At 38.4% G+C, this 24,383-nt stretch overlaps 1 protein-coding gene across 4 annotated transcripts in view; it reads right to left on the bottom strand.

The window, feature by feature from the left end:
- The window catches only part of NUBPL (nucleotide binding protein like), a 408,788-nt gene that overhangs the window by 354,148 nt on the left and 30,257 nt on the right, over positions 1-24,383 (bottom strand). For all 4 annotated transcript variants that reach the window (XM_027520975.1, XM_027520977.1, XM_027520976.1 and 1 more), the window contains exon 4: positions 373-463. In XM_027520975.1, coding sequence (XP_027376776.1) covers positions 373-463 — 91 coding nt within the window. The remainder of the gene's footprint in view (positions 1-372; positions 464-24,383) is intronic.

Below are 24,383 nucleotides of genomic sequence, written 5' to 3'. Positions count from 1 at the left end.
TTTATATACGAAGACGATGATGAGCTAAATTTGACCATGTACAGTGTGCCAAGCACTGGGCTTCATATGCACTACACTTACAGCAATTTTGTAGTTAAGCAATTAAATATAGCAATTCTATCCAGTAAGTACAATTGTTTAACCCTATTTTAGACATGGGGGCACTGAGGCACAAAGAGGTTGAACAAGTCATTCAAAGCTACACTGTTAATCAGTGACAGAGCCAGAATTCAAACCCAGACAGTCTGGCTCCATACCTTATATTGCAGTGCATGTAAGTATACACGGTATATGGCACAATGCCTGACACCCCACAGGTACTAAATAAAAGTGTAACTATATTGTCATACTCTTTATCTCTTCTTTACTTACTCTGTGATAATTCTGGATTGCCTTTCAGATTCATCATCTTTGGAATTGAAGGGCCATACACATCCACATCTAACAAACCAACAGCCTTTGACTGTAAGAAAACAGAATTTACCATAAGATTCCCCCACTCTTCATCAAAGAGAAAGTGCACAGCAACAGTAAGTCTAACTACAGAGAAGCTAATTTGTAAAATATTTCAAAATCACAACCTAAACTTTTAAAGCAACAGTAAGGTAAAAGAACATAAACTCCTAGGTGTAAATATTTTTTGTTGGTTTACTAATCTCTTTCAGATAACTGACCAAAGAAATCCACTGCACATACTTTAAACATTGTGGTTCAGATCTCCCATACAGTCACAAACAGACTAAGATTTTTTTATCTGAGAACTAACAAATTACATGCACACAATGTTAAAATAATGGTTTACAACAGCAAACATAACCCCAGGAAGATGGAGCATTAACTTTTGGAAAGACTATCTAACACACCAAAGAATACAAAATGAGGGGAGAAAATCATGGAAACAAGACCATAATTAAAGCAAGTGAGGAATTCTGATGCAAATCTGGCATGGAAATGCTAATGAGGATAGTGGCAGACATAATACAGAGGCAACCTCTTATGTGCAAGTCACAGTAGAACACCCAAAGTCTTCCAGAGAATTCATAAACAACCAAAACCATTTTCTTTGATGATTTATGCAGTTGCCCAAGAGCAGAATATCTAATTGGTCTCTTCACTAGCTGACAGTTAATCAGCAGATTAACAAAGAAAGACAAACAAAATTCACTATCTCTAAATAGGTCTTTTTTTCTTCTCCCCCTACCACCTCCCTGCTCTTTCTCCTTTCACAGATTAAATCAATTTGTTACTGGTTTTTCTCATATACAAGCAAACAGAATGCTAATACTAACACGTGCTTTTGAGTTCTGTTTCCCCAGGACATACAACTCACTCAGTTCTCTCCCTGTATGCTGGCAAGATAAAATTCCTTAAACTCTCAAAACTTTTTAACACTAAACAATCTCTCATTTTCTGTTATCTACCTATTTCCAGACACAAAATTACTTTTTAAACCTGTCTGGTTCCCATAAATTGACAAAATAAGGTACACTCAAATTTATGCCCCTAACTTTGACTCAAATGGCAGTTGTAAGGAAATTATTTAATATCCCTCTGTGACTCACAGAAGCTAAGGGACTCGAGATTACTATCTATCTCTCGGTTTGCCATAAAATAAATGAAAAAGGAGGAAGAATACATTACCTTTAATAGAATAGTGATATATAAAAACTAGGTTTAATACTTAAAAAAATCATTTTGAATGTTAGTTTCTAGCTTTCTCATCAAAAGTAGGTGTAAGACCACCTTGCTGCTGCTGCTGCTAAGTCACTTCAGTCGTGTCCGACTCTGTGCGACCCCATAGACGGCAGCCCACCAGGCTCCCCTGTCCCTGGGATTCTCCAGGCAAGAACACTGTAGTGGGTTGCCATTTCCTTCTCCAATGCGTGAAAGTGAAAAGTGAAAGTGAAGTTGCTCAGTCGTGTCCGACTCTTAGCGACCCTGTGGACTGCAGCCTACCAGGCTCCTCCGTCCATGGGATTTTCCAGGCAAGAGTACTGGAGTGGGGTGCCACTGCCTTCTCCGAAGACCACCTTATACGGTTACTATGAGGAGTCAGTGAAAACTGTAAATAAAATCCTTAGCAGAGTGCCAGGACCCAGAAGGAATTCAAGTGGTACAGAGATATAATCAGGAAAAGTCTAGATGTTTCTTTGGGTGATTTAGGATGGCATGTGTTTAGAGATTCTGATTTCTCCACAGAGCTGGCTGTGGAAGCCTAGTTTATCCAGGTTCTTTTTTTTTTTTTTTTTTTTAAACTTTACATAATTGTATTAGTTTTGCCAAATATCAAAATGAATCCGCCACAGGTATACATGTGTTCCCCATCCTGAACCCTCCTCCCTCCTGCCTCCCCATACCATCCCTCTGGATCATCCCAGTGCACTAGCCCCAAGCATCCAGTATCGTGCATCGAACCTGGACTGGCATCTCGTTTCATACATGATATTTTACATGTTTCAATGCCATTCTCCCAAATCTTCCCACCCTCTCCCTCTCCCACAGAGTCCATAAGACTGTTCTATACATCAGTGTCTCTTTTGCTGTCCCGTACACAGGGTTATTGTTACCATCTTTCTAAATTCCATATATATGCGTTAGTATACTGTATTGGTGTTTTTCCTTCTGGCTTACTTCACTCTGTATAATAGGCTCCAGTTTCATCCGCCTCATTAGAACTGATTCAAATGTATTCTTTTTCATGGCTGAGTAATACTCCATTGTGTATATGTACCACAGCTTTCTTATCCATTCATCTGCTGATGGACATCTAGGTTGCTTCCATGTCCTGGCTATTATAAACAGTGCTGCGATGAACATTGGGGTACATGTGTCTCTTTCCCTTCTGGTTTTCTCAGTGTGTATGCCCAGCAGTGGGATTGCTGGGTCATAAGGCAAATGTAACATTTCTGATTAACCTTCTTCCGTCCTTCCCTCTCCTCCCTCCTTCCCTCTGTCCCTCTCTCACTTTCCTCTCTTCCTACTGGTCTTCATACCTTTCTCTCCTCTGTTACCTTTTTGATGTATGTCAGCACTGGCTGGATGTCATCACCGACTCGACGGACATGAGTCTGAGTGAACTCCAGGAGTTGGTGATGGACAGGGAGGCCTGGCACACTGCGATTCATGGGGTCGCAAAGAGTTGGACACGACTGAGCGACTGAACTGAACTGAAGCACTGGTACTAAATTCAGGTCAGTCAGTAGCTTTAAAAAGGTAGAACATTCAATGAGAAATTCTGACCCAATTTAACTCCTTTTTAAACCACAAACAAAAGAATCCAGTTAAATTGAAAATAGGAGTAAATTCACTATGGATAAAAAGATTTTCAAACCTAACAAATCTAGATAACTGTTAACTATTATCTATGGGTCTGCTAATATTATAACTATCACCTCTTTTCCATATCTTTTCCATGACACCTACAAAACTAAATGCTACCATAAAATAATAATAATGGCAATTAAAACAAAAAACATTCTAAGATTCTTTGTCCTTGCTCTCATTTATATTAAGATTGGTTTTAAAGTAACTTGAAAGGGTTAGGTCCCAGGTTTCAAATTAATCTTCTAAAAATACCTGTCAAGTAAAATAACTTAGTTTTCTAAGTTTATGTTTTCAAGAAACAAGAAAACAATGAAGTGGGTGCTTGCAATAGAAGATTGCAAGCTCAATTTTATCATCACTAGATCATTAAGTTTCCTTCAAAATGTTAGGGAGAATCTATTTATCATCTATCTGTCCTGTCTTCTAGAAGAAAACTATGCTTGTCTACAAGTGAGCCCTTGGCATCATGGGTTAAAACAAAACTGAAAACCTGCTCTAAAATTTGCTGTGGTAGGAGTGGATTTTGCATATATATATACACACCTAGATAGCTGCTGGTACACATTATCACATAAGAATAAAGAGGGTAGGGAGGGAGATCACAAGAAGTTAATTTCCTCTGCTTCCAAGACGATGGAACTAAGAATAATAATAGAAAATCCTCTACAAGTCTCTACTGACTGACTAAATTTAGTACTAATTTAAATTTAGTACTAAATTTAGTACTAATGCTTACATGTATCAAAAAGGAAACAGAGAAGCCAAGGTATTGAGACAGGAAGGAAGACGGCAGGACATAACCGTTAAAAGAATGACACAACCATGAAAAACAAGAGGACAAGACCAAAACGGGTTAGAACCTACTAGGCTCAAGGTGGAAGAAGATTCAGCTTCCAGTAGACCTTCAGCCACACTATATGCTCGCTGTAATACATTTTCATATGCTAAATATACACCCACAGGTGCCATGACAGTTTGGAAGCCAATTATAAAAGGCCCCAAAGAGGGTGGTGCCCCATCTCCTGAAAATCCCCAATCCTTCTCTAAGATGGTTAGACTATTCCTGCTACTCCTTCTTTGTTGTTTAGTTGCTAAATTCTCTCCAACTCTTTGCAACCACAGGGACTACAGCCCATGAGGCTCCTCTGTCAGTGGGATTTTCCATGCAAGAATACTGGAGTGGGTTGCCATTTCCTTCTCCAGGGGACCTTCCTGAGCCAGGGATCAAACCCCTGTCTCCTGCATTGGCAGACGGATTCTCTAACTCTGAGCCACCATAGAAACCCATAAAAACTAAATTATGCAAACCACTAACCACCTGCCACAGCCAAGCTCTGCTCTCACTTTTCAAAAAGACTCCATGCCCTGGGGTCACCTCTTACCTTCTAAAGAGAGTGTGAGTGTGTGTATGTGTGTGTATTAGTAGATAAGTCGTGTCAGACTCTTTGCGATCCCATGGACAGTAGCCCACCAGGCTCCTCTGTCCATGGGACTCTCCATGGGAGTAGGTAGCCATTCCCTTCTCCAGGGGATCTTCCCAACCCAGGGATTGAACCTGGATCTCCTGCATTGCAGGCAGATTCTTTGCCATCTGAGCCACCAGAGAAGCCCCTCAAAAGAGTGTGTCTCTCTAAATAAACCTGCTTTCATTTTACTATGGCTAGCTCTTGAACTCTTTCCTGCACAAGGCCAAGGACCCTCACTTGGCAGCCCATCCCAGGTACTCAGTCAAGACCTGGTACATGACCATCCTCTCATACCCCATTTTTCCTGCAATATACAATGGTTAGTAGAAGGAGAGGAAAGAGAAAGAGGGGCACAGGGAAGCAGGAAGGAAAGGATGGAGGAAAGTTAATCAACAGTGTTGTATTAAGAACCTGTATAAACTAGGCTTCCACAGCCAGCTCTGTGGACAAATCAGAATCTCTAAAAACATGCCATCCTAAATCACCCAAAGAAACACCTAGACTTTCCCTGATTATATCTCCCTACCACCTAAATTCCTGCTGGGTGCCAGGCACTTTAAGGCTTTTATTTACAGTTCTCCTTGACTCCTCATAGCAACCGTGTGAAGTGGTTTTATACCTACTTTTGATGAGGAAGCTAGAAACTAACACTCCAAATGATTTTTTTTCACTACTCTTCCTTAGAATGAAACAGAATGGAAAATTAAACACAAAAATACCAACCACATAAAACTCCACCGTAACTTGAACACGACCTATCTACAGAAGACTTAGATTAAAAAACAGGAGTCAGCAAGATTCTCCCGACAGGGCCAAATAACAGAAAATATTTTAAGCCTTGTGAATCATTGGATCTGACAGTACTGATCATTGCCACTGTAGCAGCAAAGCAACTACAGACAACATGTGAACACAAATGAGCATGGCTGTGTACTATAAACCTTCATTTACAAAAACAGACAGGATTTAGTCCACAGGTCATAGTTTGCCAACAGTGATTTTAAAAATAAACTTTTTCATGACAAAGTTATTCAGCTGCCCAACAACCTAATTTTGGTGAAGCCAAGAGCAGGCAGGACACAGTCATCTCTTACGGTGTCAGAGGAGCTACCTCAGTAAAGATTTACTTCCTCATCTTTAATTGGATAGTTTTTAAAAATAATAAGGAGCACATGTATTAGGCTGTTTCACTGGAACTTAGTATGTCTTGTTTTGATTTTATAAAATGCAAATAAATTAGTGCCCATTAAATAGAAACTCCAAAGCCTGTATTAATTAAAGCATATTGTACTTTGATTGTGGCACAGCTACCAACCTGATAAAATTACCATAGCTACAAAAATCAGCTGAAACATATCTTCAAGTCTAGAATTCAATAATGTTCAAAAGATGCAAAATAAACTTTGTTTTTCAAAATTTACACCATTATTTTTCAATAGGCTCCTATTTTAAGTGTACGAACAGTTTCAATTTAAACTTTCAACAGTTTCACACTGTAGGAAAATAAATGAGCAAGGTAAAGGTTACAAATAAATATATGCAACTGATTGTTCAACTAAGTTTTATAATGCCTTTCCACCTCACTCCTTCTAAAATAATTATATTTAGTCAAGAAAGGTCCAATTAAGATTTCTTTCATTACAGCCAGGCCCAAAAGAATAATCACTACAAAAGCCTCATCAAATACACAACAAAGAAAATGATTATTAGCAAAAAAAAAAAAAAAACCACCTGTAAATGCACTGTTGTAAGGTGGGCTTTCCAGGTGGTTCAGCGGTAAAGAACCTGCCTGCCAAGCAGGAGACGTGAGCTCACTCCCTAGTTCAGGAAGATCCCGTGGAGAAGGAAATGGCAACTCACTCCAGCATTCTTGCCTGGGAAACCTAATGGACAGAGGAGCCTGATGGACGACAGCCCATGGGGTCACAAAAGAATTGAACACGACTTAGTGGCTAAACAACAACTATTGTAAAGTAGAACTGCCATGATAAACTTAACCTAATACGTTGGTACCTAGTATTATACCCCTTCTGTGACTCTCCTGCAGTACTCACACTCTAGCAGACAACAAAAACATAACACATCAAACCCCAAGATACTACTTAGATTTTTGGATTTGTTTCTTTATAATTCACAATACCCTGTGAGAGCTAGACAAGGCGGCAGAATTATTCAGAGTGATTATAATGTTTCATTACCGTTGCATGAAAGCTGCAATTTGAGCGCCTACAAGTCCTGTTTTTTCTGTGTGTTGGATTTCAAAGCCTCCAGCAATAAATTTGATAGTGCTTTGTTCTTCCAACAGAATTATTACTAAAGAAGATTGCAAAGCTTCATGATGATCTTTTTTATCCATGACATCTGCTAATAGAACCCATCAAAACAACATCTTAGAGTGGTCTACCCGATTATTTGTAAGTAAACAGTCATTTAAGATTAAGACCTACTCAAAAGTGTCCTTTCCACAGAGATATCCAGTTAAGAATCCCATGATTATCTATACATTATATTACATTTAACCTTGGACTGGAATTGGGGATTTATTCAATTTGAAGCTTAGTCAAGCCTCTTTTTCCTCTCTCTGTTAAGCTTTAAGTCAAGCTGTCATTCAAAGAATTTAAATCTCTTAGTAGAGAAAAATGCTTCTTATCTTGTTCTTGTTGTTGTTCAGTCACTGTCATGTCCAACTCTTTGCGACCCCACAGACTTCAGCATGCCAGGCTCCTCTGACCTCTACCATTTCCTACAGTCTGCTCAAATTCATGTCCATTGAGTCAGTGATGCTATCTAGTCATCTCATCCTCTGCCGCCCTCTTCTCTTTCTGCCTTCAATCCTTCCCAGCATCAGGGCCTCTTCTAATGAGTTGGCTCTTCACATTAGGTAGTCAACATACTGGAGCTTCAGCTTCAGCAGCAGTCCTTCAAATGAATATTCAGAATTGTTTTCCATTAGGATTGACTGGTGTCATCTCCTTGCAGTCTAAGGGATTCTCAAGAGTCTTCTCCAGCACCACAATTTGAAAGTTTCAATTCTTCGGCACTCAGCCTTCTTTATGGTTCAACTCTCACATCCATATATGACTACTGGAAAAACCACAGATTTGACTAAACGGACCTTTGCTGGTAAAGTGATGTCTCTGCTTTTTAATATGCTGTCTAGGTTTGTCATAGCATTCCTTCCAAGGAGCAAGTGTCGTTTAATTTCATGGCTGCAGTCACCAACTGCAGGGATGTTGGAGCCGAAGAAAACAAAATCTGTCACTGCTTCTACTTTTTCCCATCTATAAGCCATGAAGCGATGGATGCCATGATCTTAGGATTTTTCATGTTGAGTTTCAAAAGCTTTTTCACTCTTCTCTTTCACCCTCATCACAAGGCTCTTTAGTTCCTCTTTCCTTTCTGCCATTAGAGTGGTATCATATCTGCATACCTGAGGTTGCTGACATTTCTCCAGCAATCTTGATTCCAGCCTGTGATTCATCCAGCCCAGCACTTCATACGAAGTATTCCGCATAGAAGTTAAATAATATACAGTGACAATATACAGCTTTGATGTACTCCTTTCCCAATCTGGAACCAGTCAATTGGTCCATGTCCAATTCTAACTGTTGTTTCTTGTCCTGCATACGGGTTTCTCAGGAGACAGGTAAGGCGGTCTGGTATTCCCACACTTGAAGAATTTTCCACAGTTTGTTGTGATCCACACAGTCAAAAGCTTTAGCATAGTCAATGAAGCAGAGGTAGATGTTTTTCTGGAATTCCCTTGCTTTCTCTATGATCCAACAAATGCTGACAATTTGATCTCTGGTTCTTATGCCTTTCCTAAACCTAGATTATACATCCGGAATTTTTCAGTTCCTGTACTGCTAAAGCCGAGCTTGAAGGATTTTGAGTATAACCTTACTAGCATGGGAAATGAGTGCAATTGTATGGTAGTTTGAACAGTCTTTGACATTGCCCTTCCTTGGGACTGGAATGAAAACTGATCTTTTCCAGTCCTGTGGCCACTGCTAAATTTTCCAGATTTGCTGGCGTATTGAGTGCAGCAGTTTAACAACATCGACTTTTAGGATTTTAAATAGCTCAGCTGGAATTCCATCACCTGGCTTTATTTGTAGTAATGCTCCCTAAGGCCCACTTGACTTCACATTCTGGGATATCTGGCTCTAGGTTAGTGACTACACCATCATGGTTATCCAGGTCATTAAGACCTTTTGTATACAGTTCTTCTGTATGTTCTTGCCACTTCTTAATCTCTTCTACCTCTGTTAGCTCCTTACTGTTTCTGTACTTTATCATGCCCATTCTTGCACGAAATGTTCCCTTGAAATGTTCCCTTGTTCCAATTTTCTTGAAGAGATCTCTAGTCTTTCCCATCCTATTGTTTTCCTCTACTTCTTTGCACTGTTCATTGAAGAAGGCCTTCTTATCTCTCCTTGCTATTCTCTGGAACTCTGCATTCAGTTGGATGTAACCTTTCCCTTTCTCCCCTGCCTTCCACTTCTCTTCTTTCCCCAGCTATTGAGGAGTAAAACCTCCTCAGACAACAATTTCACCTTCTTGCCTTTCTTTTTGGGGGGAGGGTTTTGGTCACTGCCTCCTGTACAATGATTCGAACTTCCATCCACAGTTATTCAGGCACTCTGTCTACCAGATCTAATCCCTTGAATCTAGTTGTCATTTCCACTGTATAATCATAAGGGATTTGATTTAGATCATATCTGAATTGTCTAACGGTTTTCCCTGCTTTCTTCAATTTAAGCCTGAATTTTGCAATAAGGAACTGATGATCTGAGCCACAGTCAGCTCTAGGTCTTGCTTTTGCTGACTGTATAGAGCTTCTCCATCTTTGGCTGCAAAGAACATAATCAATCTGATTTTAGTATTGACCATTTGTTGATGTCCATGTGTAGAGTAGTCTCTTGTGTTGCTGGAAAAGAGTTTGCCATGATCAGTGCATTCTCTTGGCAAAACTCTGTTAGCCTTTGCCCTGCTTCATTTTGTACTCCAAGGCCAAACTTGTCTGTTACTCCAGGTATCTCTTGACTTTCTACTTTTGTACTGCAATACCCTATGATGAAAAGGACATCTTTTTTGAGTGTTAGTTCTAGAAGGTGTTGGTGGTCTTCATAGAAATGGTCAACTTCAGCTTCTTTGACATTAGCGGTTAGGGCACAGACATGGATTACTGTTATGTTGAATGGTCTGCCTTGGAAACAAACTGAGATCATGCTGTTGTTTTTGAGGTTGCACCCAAGTGCTGCATTTCAGACTCTTTTGTTGACTATGAGGGCTACTCCATTTCTTCTAAGGAATTCTTGCCCACAGAAGTAGATACAATGGTCATCTGAATTAAATTCGCCCATTATCATCCACTTTAGTTCACTGATCCCTAAGACGTCAATGTTTAATCTTGCCTTCTCTTGCTTGACCAACCAAGTCCAACTTACCTGGATTCATGGACCTGATATTCCAGGTTCTTATGCAATATCTTTCTTTACAGTATCAGATTTTACATTCACCACCAGACACATCCACAACTAAGCGTCATTTCCCCTTTGGCCAAGCTGCTTCATTCTTTCTGGAGCTATAAGTAATTGCCCTTCACCCTTCCCCAGTAGCATATTGGATACTTCTGACTTGGGCGGGGGGGCGTGCTCATCTTTCAGTGTCATAGCTTTTTGCCTTTTTATACTGTTCATGAGCTTCTCCAGGCAAGAATACTGGAGTGGTTTGCCATTCCCTCTTCCAGTGGACCACGTTTTATTAGAACTCTCCACCATGACTGCCTGCCTTTGGTAGCCCTGCATGGCATTACTCATAGCTTCACTGAGTTACGCAAGTCCCTTCCCCACAACAAGGCTGTGATCCATGAAGAGGTTCCTAATTCTTTCAGTTCAGTTCAGTTCAGTCACTCAGTCATGTCCAACTCTTTGCGACCCCATGAATCGCAGCACGCCTTTAATTCTTAGCTAACATTAAATAACTTTGAATGTCAGAAGTAGTAATGGTTGGACAAAGTGATAAGAGAACAATTTCCTACTATATTTATCAAAGGACTGTCTAAATCTTCAAGTTCAATCAAGAAAGAAAGAGGAACAAGGGCAACATAAAGGAAAACGTTCACATGGCTAGACAGAGGGTAGAGATGAGCTCATGAAAAGGACAAAAGAATCTCAAATGATAAACTGTTTGTAAACAAGCTAGAAATGGAAGAGTATCAAATTAAAGATTATTTAGGATTAAAAACAAAGCAAACAAACAAAAACAACACCAAAAGAGATCATCTTAATCTTCTGACTGCTTTTTAGCAAAGAAGAAACTGGTCCAGAGATAATGTCGTAGCTGGGTCTAGCTTCCAAGTCTCTTTCCAACATACCATAAAGCCTAATTACTAACACTCACTAACCACTCCTCTTTCTTATTTTTTCCTCTCATCTCTTCCCCTACTATTTTTCCCCTTTCACTCCACTCCAGACACACAGCCCCCGGCAGTGTATGTAACACACCAGACTTGCACCTACCTGAAGAAAATGGCAACCCACTCCAGTGTTCTTGCCTGGAGAAGCCCAGGGGCGGGGAAGCCTGGTGGGCTGCCGTCTAAGGGGCTGCACAGAGTCGGACATGACTGAAGCGACTTAGCAGCAGCAGCAGCAGTAAGGACTTTTGTAGTTGTTATTTCTTCAGTGAAGAATGCATACCTCCAGGGATCTACCTTGTTCTGTCACTTTCTTCAAGTCTCGATTCAAACATCACTATATGGTGAGGTCTTCACTGGGCATAAGCTGTTTAAAACTACAACTCCCTCATCATTACATAACATATGTCCTTTCCTCGTCGTGCTTTTTCTTTCTTCTTAGCACCTATATAAATATTTAACTTACTATATATTTACTTATTTATCTTATTTGTCTCACCCACTAGAATACCAATTTCATTCGGGCAAAGAATTTTGTATGTTTTATTCACTACTGTAAATAGAATCTAGAACAGTAGGCAGTCATGGATTTACTCTGTGCTATCTCAAGAAACTGTGATTCAGTAGGTCTGGGCGGAGTCCAACAAACTGCATTTGTAACGCTCTCGGGGATAAGATGACCAAAATGTGAAAAACAGTAATTTGGATAGTATGGAAAGGCAAAGAGGAAAATTTGCTCTAAGGGCCCATGCCTTGCGATCAGCAGGATCAGGGTAACAGTCATCGACAGTAAACGACAGTAACAATGAAGAGCGTTCTTTTTCTTTTTTTAACTATAAAATAGGAGTTTACATTCTGCCACATGGGTAAACAGTCACAAGGCTTGGGGCAAATGTAGATAAAAAAACTACTGTTTATCTAAAATTCAAATTTAATTTAGTGAACATATTTTTATTTTCTAAATCCAGTAACCCTACCCCAGCATCTCTTCTCAACAGGGCAGTCAGAATGATTCAGAGTTGAAACATAAGTCAGATGCTGTCTACTCAAAACCTTCACTGACACCCCTTCCTACATTTCATTCATGAAAAGCCAAAGTCCCTACGACTCACCAGACCCCACAGAATCTATCCAGTTTCTCATATCCTTGCCTTCCAATCCTGTCAACTTTCCTTACCTGTTAACTTCAGTCCACTTTTACTCCAGAAGCCAAAGTGATGTTTTTACTATTCAGTGAACGGTAAGCTAGACATGGCCCCGTGTATTAGCCTTTGAATTGGCTATCCCTTTTGTCTGACACAATCTTCCCACAGATAGTCACACAGGCTACACTCTCATCTTCAAGTTTCTGCTCAAATATCATGTTTTCATTGGGACCTGCCCTATTTTGAAGTGCAAACCAAACCCACCCCCACACAAGTACTTTTCTCTCCCCCTTATCCTAGACTACTTTTATCACTTTCCAATATGCTATTTACTTACTTATGATGTCTAATATCTATTAATTGTGAACTCCTTAATGCTAAGGATATCCCCAGCACCTAAAATAGCAATAGTAAAATAAATATTCATTGAGTGAATGGGTGGATGAATGAATGAATAAACCTCCAGTGTTCCTCTACAGAGTATCAAGATTGGTTACTATATGATCCCTATGGTCTCTCTTAAGATCTAACACTCTATATGAGTTCATGAAATTCCCTCTCCTAACACCTCTACACTAACAGTTTAAGTTAGAAAATTCAAAATTAATTAATGTAGGTAAAGTTTAAAATATCTAGTATTAAAAAAAAGGGGCGAGGGGTCATACATTTCCTTGCAGTCTATTCTTAACCACCACTTTTCCCCAAGAAAATCCAATGTTATCTGCATTTTTCTACTGATCTCAAATCCAGAAAAATGGGACTTCATAGAAGAAAATCTAGTGCAAAGACTGGTTATAGTGGGCTGCTGTAAAATACACACACACACACACACACACACACACATATATATATATATATATATATAATAAGAGTATACTATCTTTAAAAAAAAAAAGCACACTATCTAAATTTTTAAAAACTAGACCCACAATATAGTGTGAAAGGGCTCATTAAAAAGAAGGCAATTTTTATACCTGTTCACTATCAAGATTAGGTTCAATCCAGGGTTTTAAGCAGAAAAAGGCTTTTTTTTTTTAACATAAAAAACACAGAAGTGTGTGTGTGTGTGTGTGTGTGTATGAGTTCCTTTCCAGAACACACACACATACCATGGAGACAGGCAACATCATCTTTAACAAAAGGAATTGCGTTAAGTTCCACCTTTTCATCTAGCAAGTATCAGAGAAAGTAAATTAGGAATAAAACCACTAAGATTAAGAAAAACCTTGCATCTTTGGTCTTTATAATTAAAGAAAAAAAGTATTGATGCTCTTAGCAGAGTCTTCAAAATCAGAGAAAAATTAGGACGCCTTCTATCACCATGGTAATACAGATGCAGAAAAAGATACTTCTAGATACTAACCTCTAAAAATAATGGTCATCTTATCTGTGACATCAACCAGCCCCTTTTTTTGACAGAATCTAAGCCTACAGAACTACAAACCTAACCAAGTAAGAACCTTCTTTCCCAAATCAGATAAGGTACTGCAGCAAAAGCACTGAAAACCAACATCAATTCCTTCAAAATGTCCTTAACTAAACTGCAATGCAGGGAAGAGCATTTACAATTCTGATAGCAGCTCTTGCAAAGAAAAGCAATGCAGCAATGCAGGAATCAGATGTAAACACAGCATCTGATCCACCCTCCAGATTCAAAATCACAGGAGCCAAGCATGGTTTTAAAACCCACGTCTTCATGCGTCCTCTGCTCTCCTTTCACCAATTGTTTCAACACTGCCCTACCGAGGATTTAGAGCCCTCCTTATTCCTCAAAGAGATGAGATGAGGGAAACAAACCACTGAGAAGAATAAAAATGAGAGAGAAAAAAGGAATCGGTGAGAGCCAAGGTAGGGAGGAAGGGGAGAATAATTAAGAAAAAAAAGACAAGACTGTTCTGTGATAAAGATCTGGATAACTTCTTATTGTACAGAATCAGATCGTGAAATTCAAAGGATGTGGAACAGTTTTGCCACCAATATGTTATAAACTAAACGAAACTAAGGGAAAATATATTGAATGTAAAATTTAGGTAACTGTTCTCTTTCTAACCCATAAGCAAATTCAGCAACTTCCATTCCATTCCAAAGAGAGAAAATGAATTTCTGGCAACACGCTGCACTTTACCAAAAGAAATTTATAAGGTAGGCCAAACAGTGCTGAGGAGGAAACACATAGCTTCTTGAGAGCTATTCAAAGCAAAATCGCTATTGCTTCTAATGGGAAATATCAAAGCAAGTTGTGTACAACGCTTTCTACCTAAAACTATAAAGGGGAAAAGCAGTTTGGGGCTTTTTACCTTCTGAAAATTACCTTATAAAACAATATTTTTATTTTATTGTTTGGTAAGTGTGGTGAATGTACCTGTGTGCTTACAGAGAAGAAGGAAGAGTAAGTAAGGAAACATTTCTAATGCAAGACTGGTTTTAGAGGCTAGTTTAACATACTTCCCCCTCTGTTACAGAATTAATTAAAAACAAAAAACACAGCCTATCTTTCATTTTAATATTTTAAATTAAGTTTCTTATTCAGTACACAATTATTCTTATAAAAGATACAGAGAGGTAGACACAAATGTCTCAAGTCAACATTATTCATACACATTAGTGGCGATCTATTAGCAGGCAAAACTGTATATATATTCCATAAAATGTATTTAGGGTTAGATAATTCAGGATTTAGATTTAGATGTATCACAAATGCATCCATATTATAAATGAAGTAAATAACAGTATTGTATTCAAATATTTATATAACTACAAAACAAACAAAAATAAAGTCCAAAAACCTCAAGGTACTATTATGGTCACACAGAGTTGGACACAACTGAGCAACTGAACTGAACTGAAATATTATGATCATCAAGTATAAAATGATGTTATAAAAATATCATTATCTAAACCCAAGTAAGTTATATTTATATAATTAATTTCAATTAAATACCTATTGCAATTACACTATACTTTAAAATATCTCAATACATCTTGATACAATATTTAATTTTTTATTGAAGCATAATTGATTTATAATATTATGTAAGTTTCAGGTTATAACAGTGATTCACAGCTTTTTAAGATTATACTTCATTCACTTCAGTTCAGTTGCTCAGTCGTGTCTGACTCTTTGCGACCCCATGAATTGCAGCACACCAGGCCTCCCTGTCCATCACCAACTCCCGGAGTTCACTCAAAATTAACTGCCATTAAAAAATGCTGGCTATATTCCCTGTGCTACACAATATATTCCTGTAGCGTATTTATTTCATACATAGTTCAGTTCAGTTCAGTCGCTCAGTCGTGTCCGACTCCTTGCGACCCCATGAATCGCAGCACACCAGGCCTCCCTGTCCATCACAAACTCCCGGAGTTCACTCAGACTCATGTCCATCGAGTCAGTGATGCCATCCAGCCATCTCATCCTCTGTCGTCCCCTTCTCCTCCTGCCACCAATCCCTCCCAGCATCAGAGTCTTTTCCAATGAGTCAACTCTTCACATGAGGTGGCCAAAGTACTGGAGTTTCAGCTTTAGATCATTCCTTCCAAAGAAATCCCAGGGCTGATCTCCTTCAGAATGGACTGGTTGGATCTCCTTGCAGTCCAAGGGATTCTCAAGAGTCTTCTCCAACACCACAGTTCAAAAGCATCAATTCTTCGGTGCTCAGCCTTCTTCACAGTCCAACACTCACATCCATACATGACCACAGGAAAAACCATAGCCTTGACTAGACGGACCTTGGTTGGCAAAGTAATGTCTCTGCTTTTGAATATGCTATCTAGGTTGGTCATAACTTTCCTTCCAAGGAGTAAGTGTCTTTTATTTATTTTTTTTTTTTTCTTCCAATTTTATTTTATTTTTAAACTTTACATAATTGTATTAGTTTTGCCAAATATCAAAATGAATCCGCCACAGGTATACATGCGCTCCCCATCCCGAACCCTCCTCCCTCCTCCCTCCCCATACCATCCCTCTGGGCCGTCCCAGTGCACCAGCCCCAAGCATCCAGCATCATGCATCGAACCTGGACTGGCAACTCGTTTTCTACATGATATTTTATATGTTTCATTGCCATTCTCCCAAATCTTCCCACCCTCTCCCTCTCCCACAGAGTCCATAAGACTGTTCTATACATCAGTGTCTCTTTAGCTGTCTCGTACACCAGGTTATTGTTACCATCTTTCTAAATTCCATATATATGCGTTAGTATACTGTATTTATGTTTTTCCTTCTGGCTTACTTCACTCTGTACAATAGGCTCCAGTTTCATCCACCTCATTAGAACTGATTCAAATGTATTCTTTTTAATGGCTGAGTAATACTCCATTGTGTATATGTACCACAGCTTTCCTATCCATTCATCCGCTGATGGACATCTAGGTTGCTTCCATGTCTTGGCTATTATAAACAGTGCTGCGATGAACATTGGGGTACACGTGTCTCTTTCCCTTCTGGTTTCCTCAGTGTGTATGCCCAGCAGTGGGATTGCTGGATCATAAGGCAGTTCTATTTCCAGTTTTTTAAGGAATCTCCACACTGTTCTCCATAGTGGCTGTACTAGTTTGCATTCCCACCAACAGTGTAAGAGGGTTCCCTTTTCTCCACACCCTCTCCAGCATTTATTATCTGTAGACTTTTGGATCGCAGCCATTCTGACTGGTGTGAAATGGTACCTCATAGTGGTTTTGATTTGCATTTCTCTGATAATGAGTGATGTTGAGCATCTTTTCATGTGTTTGTTAGCCATCTGTATGTCTTTTTTGGAGAAATGTCTATTTAGTTCTTTGGCCCATTTTTTGATTGGGTCGTTTATTTTTCTGGAGTTGAGCTGTAGGAGTTGCTTGTATATTTTTGAGATTAGTTGTTTGTCGGTTGCTTCATTTGCTATTATTTTCTCCCATTCTGAAGGCTGTCTTTTCACCTTGCTAATAGTTTCCTTTGATGTGCAGAAGCTTTTAAGGTTAATTAGGTCCCATTTGTTTATTTTTGATTTTATTTCCAATATTCTGGGAGGTGGGTCATAGAGGATCCTGCTGTGATGTATGTCGGAGAGTGTTTTGCCTATGTTCTCCTCTAGGAGTTTTATAGTTTCTGGTCTTATGTTGAGATCTTTAATCCATTTTGAGTTTATTTTTGTGTATGGTGTTAGAAAGTGGTCCAGTTTCATTCTTTTACAAGTGGTTGACCAGATTTCCCAGCACCACTTGTTAAAGAGGTTGTCTTTAATCCATTGTATATTCTTGCCTCCTTTGTCGAAGATAAGGTGTCCATATGTGCGTGGATTTATCTCTGGGCTTTCTATTTTATTCCATTGATCAATATTTCTGTCTTTGTGCCAGTACCATACTGTCTTGATAACTGTGGCTTTGTAGTAGAGCCTGAAGTCAGGTAGGTTGATTCCTCCAGTTCCATTCTTCTTTCTCAAGATCGCTTTGGCTATTCGAGGTTTTTTGTATTTCCATACAAATTGTGAAATTATTTGTTCTAGCTCTGTGAAGAATACTGTTGGTAGCTTGATAGGGATTGCGTTGAATCTATAAATTGCTTTGGGTAGTATACTCATTTTCACTATATTGATTCTTCCAATCCATGAACATGGTATATTTCTCCATCTATTAGTGTCCTCTTTGATTTCTTTCACCAGTGTTTTATAGTTTTCTATATATAGGTCTTTAGTTTCTTTAGGTAGATATATTCCTAAGTATTTTATTCTTTCCGTTGCAATGGTGAATGGAATTGTTTCCTTAATTTCTCTTTCTGTTGTAAGTGTCTTTTAATTTCATGGCTGCAGTCACCATCTGCAGTGATTTTGGAGCCCCAAAAAATAAAGTCTGACACTGTTTCCACTGTTTCCCCATCTATTTCCCATGAAGTGATGGGACCGGATGCCATGATCTTCGTTTTCTGAATGTTGAGCTTTAAGCCAACTTTTTCACTCTCCACTTTCACTTTCATCAAGAGGCTTTTTAGTTCCTCTTCACTTTCTGCCATAAGGGTGGTGTCTTCTGCATATCTGAGATTATTGATATTTCTCCCAGTAATCTTGATTCCAGCTTGTGCTTCTTCCAGCCCAGCGTTCCTCATGATGTACTCATACACAGTAGTTGTACTTAATTCCCTACCCCTATATCGCTTTCCCCGCTTAACTCTCCCCTATTGGTAACCACAATTGTTCTCTATATTTGTGAGCCAGTTTCTTTTTAGTTACATTTGCTAGTTTGTTGTATTTTTTAGGTTCTACATATAAAGGATAATATACAGTATTTTCTTCCTCTGAATGACTTATTTCACTAAGAATAACACCCTCCACATTCATCCATGTTGTTGCAAATGGCAAAATTTCATTATTTTTTGTGGCTGAGTAGTATTCCGTTGTAAATGTATGTTCATCTACCTATTAATCTATTAATGGATACTTACGTTGCTTCCATATCTTGGCTTTTATAAATAATGTTACTATGAACACTGGGGTGCATGTGTTTTTTTTCAAATTATTGTTTTTGTTTTCTTCAAATATATATCCAGCAGTAGAATTGCTGGATCATATGACAACTTTATTTTTAGTTTTTTGAGGAAACTCCATACTGTTTTCCATAGTGGCTGCACCAATTTACATTCCCACCAACAAAGTGCAAGGGTTACCTTTTCTCCACATCCCTTGATGCAATATTTTTAAGGGAGGATCAATAAAAAATGTTTTTCAAAATATTAACAGCTTACTCAAAGTTCAAAAATAGTTAATCCATTCTATTGCCGATTAGCAAAAATATTTTTTGATAAATGAAATCAATATTACTTATTACCATATGAATCACATAACTAATTATTTTTATAATTTTTTAAAAATAACTAAATTATTAAAGGCATAGTAGAATGCAGAAAGAAGCTATCTAGGATTTGCATCACCAAATAGACGGCACTGTGGCTAAGTTACTAACCTCATCAAATCTCAGTTTTCTTACCTATAAAAAAAGATTAAGAAGATACATACCTTACAGGATTTTTACACAGAACAGCGTAAATTTGTGAAATTTGTGAAACTAATAATAGCCAACAGTTATATATAACTATAAGCCAGGCACTTCGCAAGTACTCTAGGTATGTTAGCTTATGTAATCCTCACAACAACTTCATGAGGTAGGTGTACAGTATAATGTCAAGGCACACAAAGATTAGTAATTTACCTAAAGTCACATCTGTAAGTGCAGGAGCTGAGAAAGGAACCCAGACAGCATGCCTTCAGAGTCCACAGGAACAACCCACTACAGCAGGCTGCCTCTTTCCTATAAGACAAATTAAGTCAAATTCCCTAGCACAAAGTAAATAGCCAATGTAAGCATCTTCTCCCTTCCACCAAGACCTCCTTACGCACTGAAACAGGAACAACGAGCATTCACTCTCAATGAGTAGTTATTTATCACGAGACAGTCATCACAATAACATTCCAATTATTAACCCAGGCAACTACATAAGCCCCAAGAATAACAAACTGATCCTAAATATGCACTTACTACTTTTATCAGAATTGTCTGGTTTTTGTTTTATAAGAGCAAGAATCCTGCCTAGTTTAAGGTTTCATATGAGATTACTGTGAAAAATAGCCTCTACTGAATATTAAATAATGTATTTCACAGAAATGGGATTAGTAATTCTGTATACTGACTGATTTTTAGGCTATATATTTATATAGATTATACAGAACAGACACAGCCAAAAATGCAGTTAGGAAAATAAACAGAGCTTATATGCTCAAGCTTAGAATATGTTTGGCTGGGCCAAAAAAATCAATTATTGATTACAGTGGATACCAAGTAACAAGAAAAGCAATTTATTATATTTGGCTTTTTATTTTCTTTTTGTTGTAGCTTTACAGAAATGTGTTTCTTTGCTAAATTAAACACCCAGTACTTATTAAGGTACATGAAAATAACCAGTTACTGAATCCTTACAATATGGCAGTCATTAAGCTAGACACACTACATAAATACTGTGTATTTCAAAAAGCTATGTAAAGTAGCTATTATTATTATTATTGGTGATGTTGTTGTTATTACACATTTCACAGATGAGGGACCTGAGCTCTGTGAGCGAAGTGCTTTGGCCAAGTTCACACAGTTAATAAGTGAAGAATTGGGATTTAAATTCAGGTTTGCCTAAAACCAAAGACCACATTTTTCCTACCAAATATACCTAAACCAAGCTGTGCATCAGAATTACCTGGGGAGCTTGTTAACAAAATTGATGGTCAAATCGAAGATCTAAAAATAATCAAATTCCCAAAGATTCTGATTTATTTAACAAGCTCCCCAGGTGATTCTTATGCAGCGAGCTGACACTGGTCCAAGAAGTAGTCCTTAAAAATGAGAAGCGGACATATGTATACCTGTGGCTAATTCATGTTGATGTATGACAGAAATCAAACCAATTAAAAAAAAAAAGACTGAACTACCTCCAACAGTCTCCTCCAAGTTCCATTAGCTTGGTGATTAGAAGGTACAATAATAGGGTCCTAGGCCTAGGACAGTATCACCTTGTAAGTGGTATTAACAGGTTAAGGACCCAACTTAATTTTAGATCTTAGATTTTAGATTTTACACTTTGGTAAATAGCATTATCATCTCTTCACTCATCACCAAACCAGGAGCCAATCTTAATTTCTCCTTTACTTCTAACTTTTCTTTTAAATCTGTCCTTTTGCCTTTTTACTACTAACTAGAGGGTATTAGCATCTCCTAACACTACTAATTTCTAGCCTCTGAGAACTCCTACTCTCACCTGTTCTTTTCATCAGCAGAGCTCACCTCCCACTGCTGCTGCTACTGCTAGGTCGCTTCAGTTGTGTCCAACTCTGTGTGACCCCGTAGACGGCAGCCCACCAGGCTCCCCCGTCCCTGGGATTCTCCAGGCAAGAACGCTGGAGTGGGTTGCCATTTCCTTCTCCAATGTATGAAAGTGAAAAGTGAAAGTGAAGTTGCTCAGTCATATCCAACTCTAGCAACCCCATGAGCTGTAGCCTGCCAGGCTCTTCCATCCATGGTATTTTCCAGGCAAGAGTACCACTATAAAGATGGAAAAAATCAGATTCCCCATTTCCCAGCTTCTTTTGCAGCTAAGTCACTGTCATGAGATCCAATCTTGGTCAGTCAAGCTAGGAGTGCCTAGTCAAAGTTTTCTTCTCTAACAACAAGACAGCTTACCCTTTTAACCTCCTGTTTGTGACTGAATGAGAGCCATCTTGTGACCATAAAGATTAAAACAAGAAATATGCAGCAATGCCATCCTAGAGCCCTGATATAACTGGGTTTCTTTTAACCAACTCTTTAACTTCTAGATTTCTTTCATATGAAATAATAAACCCCTATTTTTAAGTGAATTTTAGTTGATAAGTCAGTTCTCACCCTTCTCATTACAAATGCCTCCCTTGCCTCCCCATCTATCTCTAAAGTATCCCACTGATTACAGGACAAAATTCAGAGTCCTTTACATGTCGTATGCATCCAGGCTATTTTCAGCTGGATCCCCCATGAGCCGTCTTGTTCCAATACAGCAGAAACTATAATCACACAGACTACTTCTCATTCCAAACACCTTAGTGTTTCTAGGACTTTGCTTACATAGTTCCTTCAACCTAAAATTCTCTTCTATTCTGCTTTCTACCAGCCAAAATTCTACCTAGTCTACAAGTTACTGCCTCTGCTAAAAACTGGAATTAATTTCTAGTTAATAACTCTGATAGTAACACACTGTATTTATACCCACCAACTGCTACACTTGTCACATTCTTCCTTATATATAAATAAATGTGTATCTGTCTCCCCCACAAGATTGGAGGATTTGTGAAGGTAGCCCCCATGTAAACACAGTAAAAAGAGTGACTAGTACAAGATGGTCCTTGGATTGTTCAACTGAACTTGTTCAAAATCAGTAAATGTTCTCAACTATGTCTTTTAGGAGACAAAAGGGATGAAGACTATTTTTAAAGGGAAAGAAAAACTGTAACAAAAATATTCAGGGAATTTGTGAAAAGCATTTTGGAACCTCAAAACTACTTTCAATTTAAGGTACAAAATAAAATGTCTTCATTGTCAATTGATAAATAAGAATCACAAAGATAATGCAAAGTCTTAGAAAATGATTAAAATACTTACTTGCATATGCCAATTCATTTCTACTCTCTTATGATTAACATATTCGATGTCAGCCTGTAAACTGTCCTTCCTCTATCTTATTATTTTAGTCCAATAGAAACACTGTTGGGAAACTCAATTCAAAACTACTATGAGAAACCACTTCATACCCACGAGGATGACTATAATCAAAAAGAGAAAATAAGTAAAGCATTGTTGAAGATGTAGAAAACCAGGAACCTTCATATACTGCTGGTAGGAATGTAAAATGGTATACCCAGCAATTCCACTGCTCGGTATACCCTCAAGGGAACTGAAAATATATGTGTATACTAAAACTTACACACAAATATTCACAACAGCATTATCTATAATAGCCAAAGAGTGGAAACCCAAACATCCATCAACTGGATGAAACAGATAAATGTGTTATAACCATACAATGGATTATTATTCAGAAATAAAAAGAAATGAGGAAATGAAACATGCTATGACATGGATAAACCTTGAAAATACTACACTAAGTGAAAGACGCCAGTCACAAAAGATCATGTATTGAATGATTCTACTTAAATGCAATGTTCAAAACAGGCAAACCTATAGAGACAGAAAATGAGACAGTAGTCTTCATAGTCAATAAAAGAGTCTGAAATACAGTACTCGAGTGCAATCTCAAAAAAGACAGAATGATCTTGGTCGGTTTCCAAGGCAAACCATTCAATATTACATAATCCAAGTTCATTCCCCAACACTGATGCCAAAGGAGGTGAAGCTGACTGGTTCTATGAAGATCTACCACACCTTGTAGAACTAACACCCCCAAAAAAAGGTGTCCTTTTTATCACAGGTGACTGGAATGCAAAAACAGGAAATCAAGAGATACCTGGAGTAAAGGCAAGTTTGGTCTTGGAGTACAAAATGAAACAGGGCAAAGGCTAACAGAGTTTTGCCAAGATAACACACTGGTCATAGCAAATACCCTTTTCCAACAACATAAGAGACAACTCTACACATGGACATCAACAAATAGTCAATACCAAAATCATATTCATCAATCTGTTCTTTGCAGCCAAAGATGGAGAAGCTCTATACAGCCAGCAAAAACAAGACCTGGAGCTGACTGTGGCTCAGATCATCAGCTCCTTATTGCAAAATTCAGGCTTAAATTGAAGAAAGTACGGAAAATCACTAGACCATTCAGGTATGACCTAAAATCAAATCCCTTATGATTATACAGTGGAAGTGACAACTAGATTCAAGGGATTAGATCTGGTAGACAGAATATCTGAAGAACTATGGATGGAGCTTCGAATCATTGTACTGGAAGTAGTGACCAAAACCATCTGCAAAAAAAGAAAGGCAAGAAGGTAAAATGGTTGTCTGAGGAAGCTTTACTCCTCAATAGCTGAGGAAAGAAGAGAAGCGAAAAGCAGGGGAGAAAAGGAAAGATATAACCAACTGAATGCACAGTTCCAAACAATAGCAAGGAGAGATAAGGCCTCCTTCAATGAACAGTGCAAAGAAGTAAAGGAAAACAATAGAATGGGAAAGACTAGAGATCACTTTAAGAAAACTGGAGATACCAAAGGAACATTTTGTGTAAAGAGAGGCACAATAAATGACAGAAACAGCAAGGACCTAACTGAAACAGAAGAGATTAAGACGAGGTGGCAGGAACAGGCAGAAGAACTATACACAAAAGGTATATAATCACATTGTGACCTGAATAATCACAATGGTGTGGTCACTCCCCTAGAGCCAGATATCCTAGAGTGTTAAGTCAACTGGGCCTTAGGAAACATTACTACAAACAAAGCTAGTGCAGGTGATGGAATACCAGCTGAGCTGTTTAAAATCCTAAAAGATGATGCTGTTAAACTGCTGCATTCAATATGTCAGCAAATCTGGAAA

Source organism: Bos indicus x Bos taurus, chromosome 21 (assembly GCF_003369695.1).
Source record: "Bos indicus x Bos taurus breed Angus x Brahman F1 hybrid chromosome 21, Bos_hybrid_MaternalHap_v2.0, whole genome shotgun sequence".
Lineage (NCBI taxonomy): Eukaryota > Metazoa > Chordata > Mammalia > Artiodactyla > Bovidae > Bos > Bos indicus x Bos taurus.
Note: the sequence above shows the minus strand (reverse complement) of the source record. Positions and strands in the feature narration are given on the sequence as shown.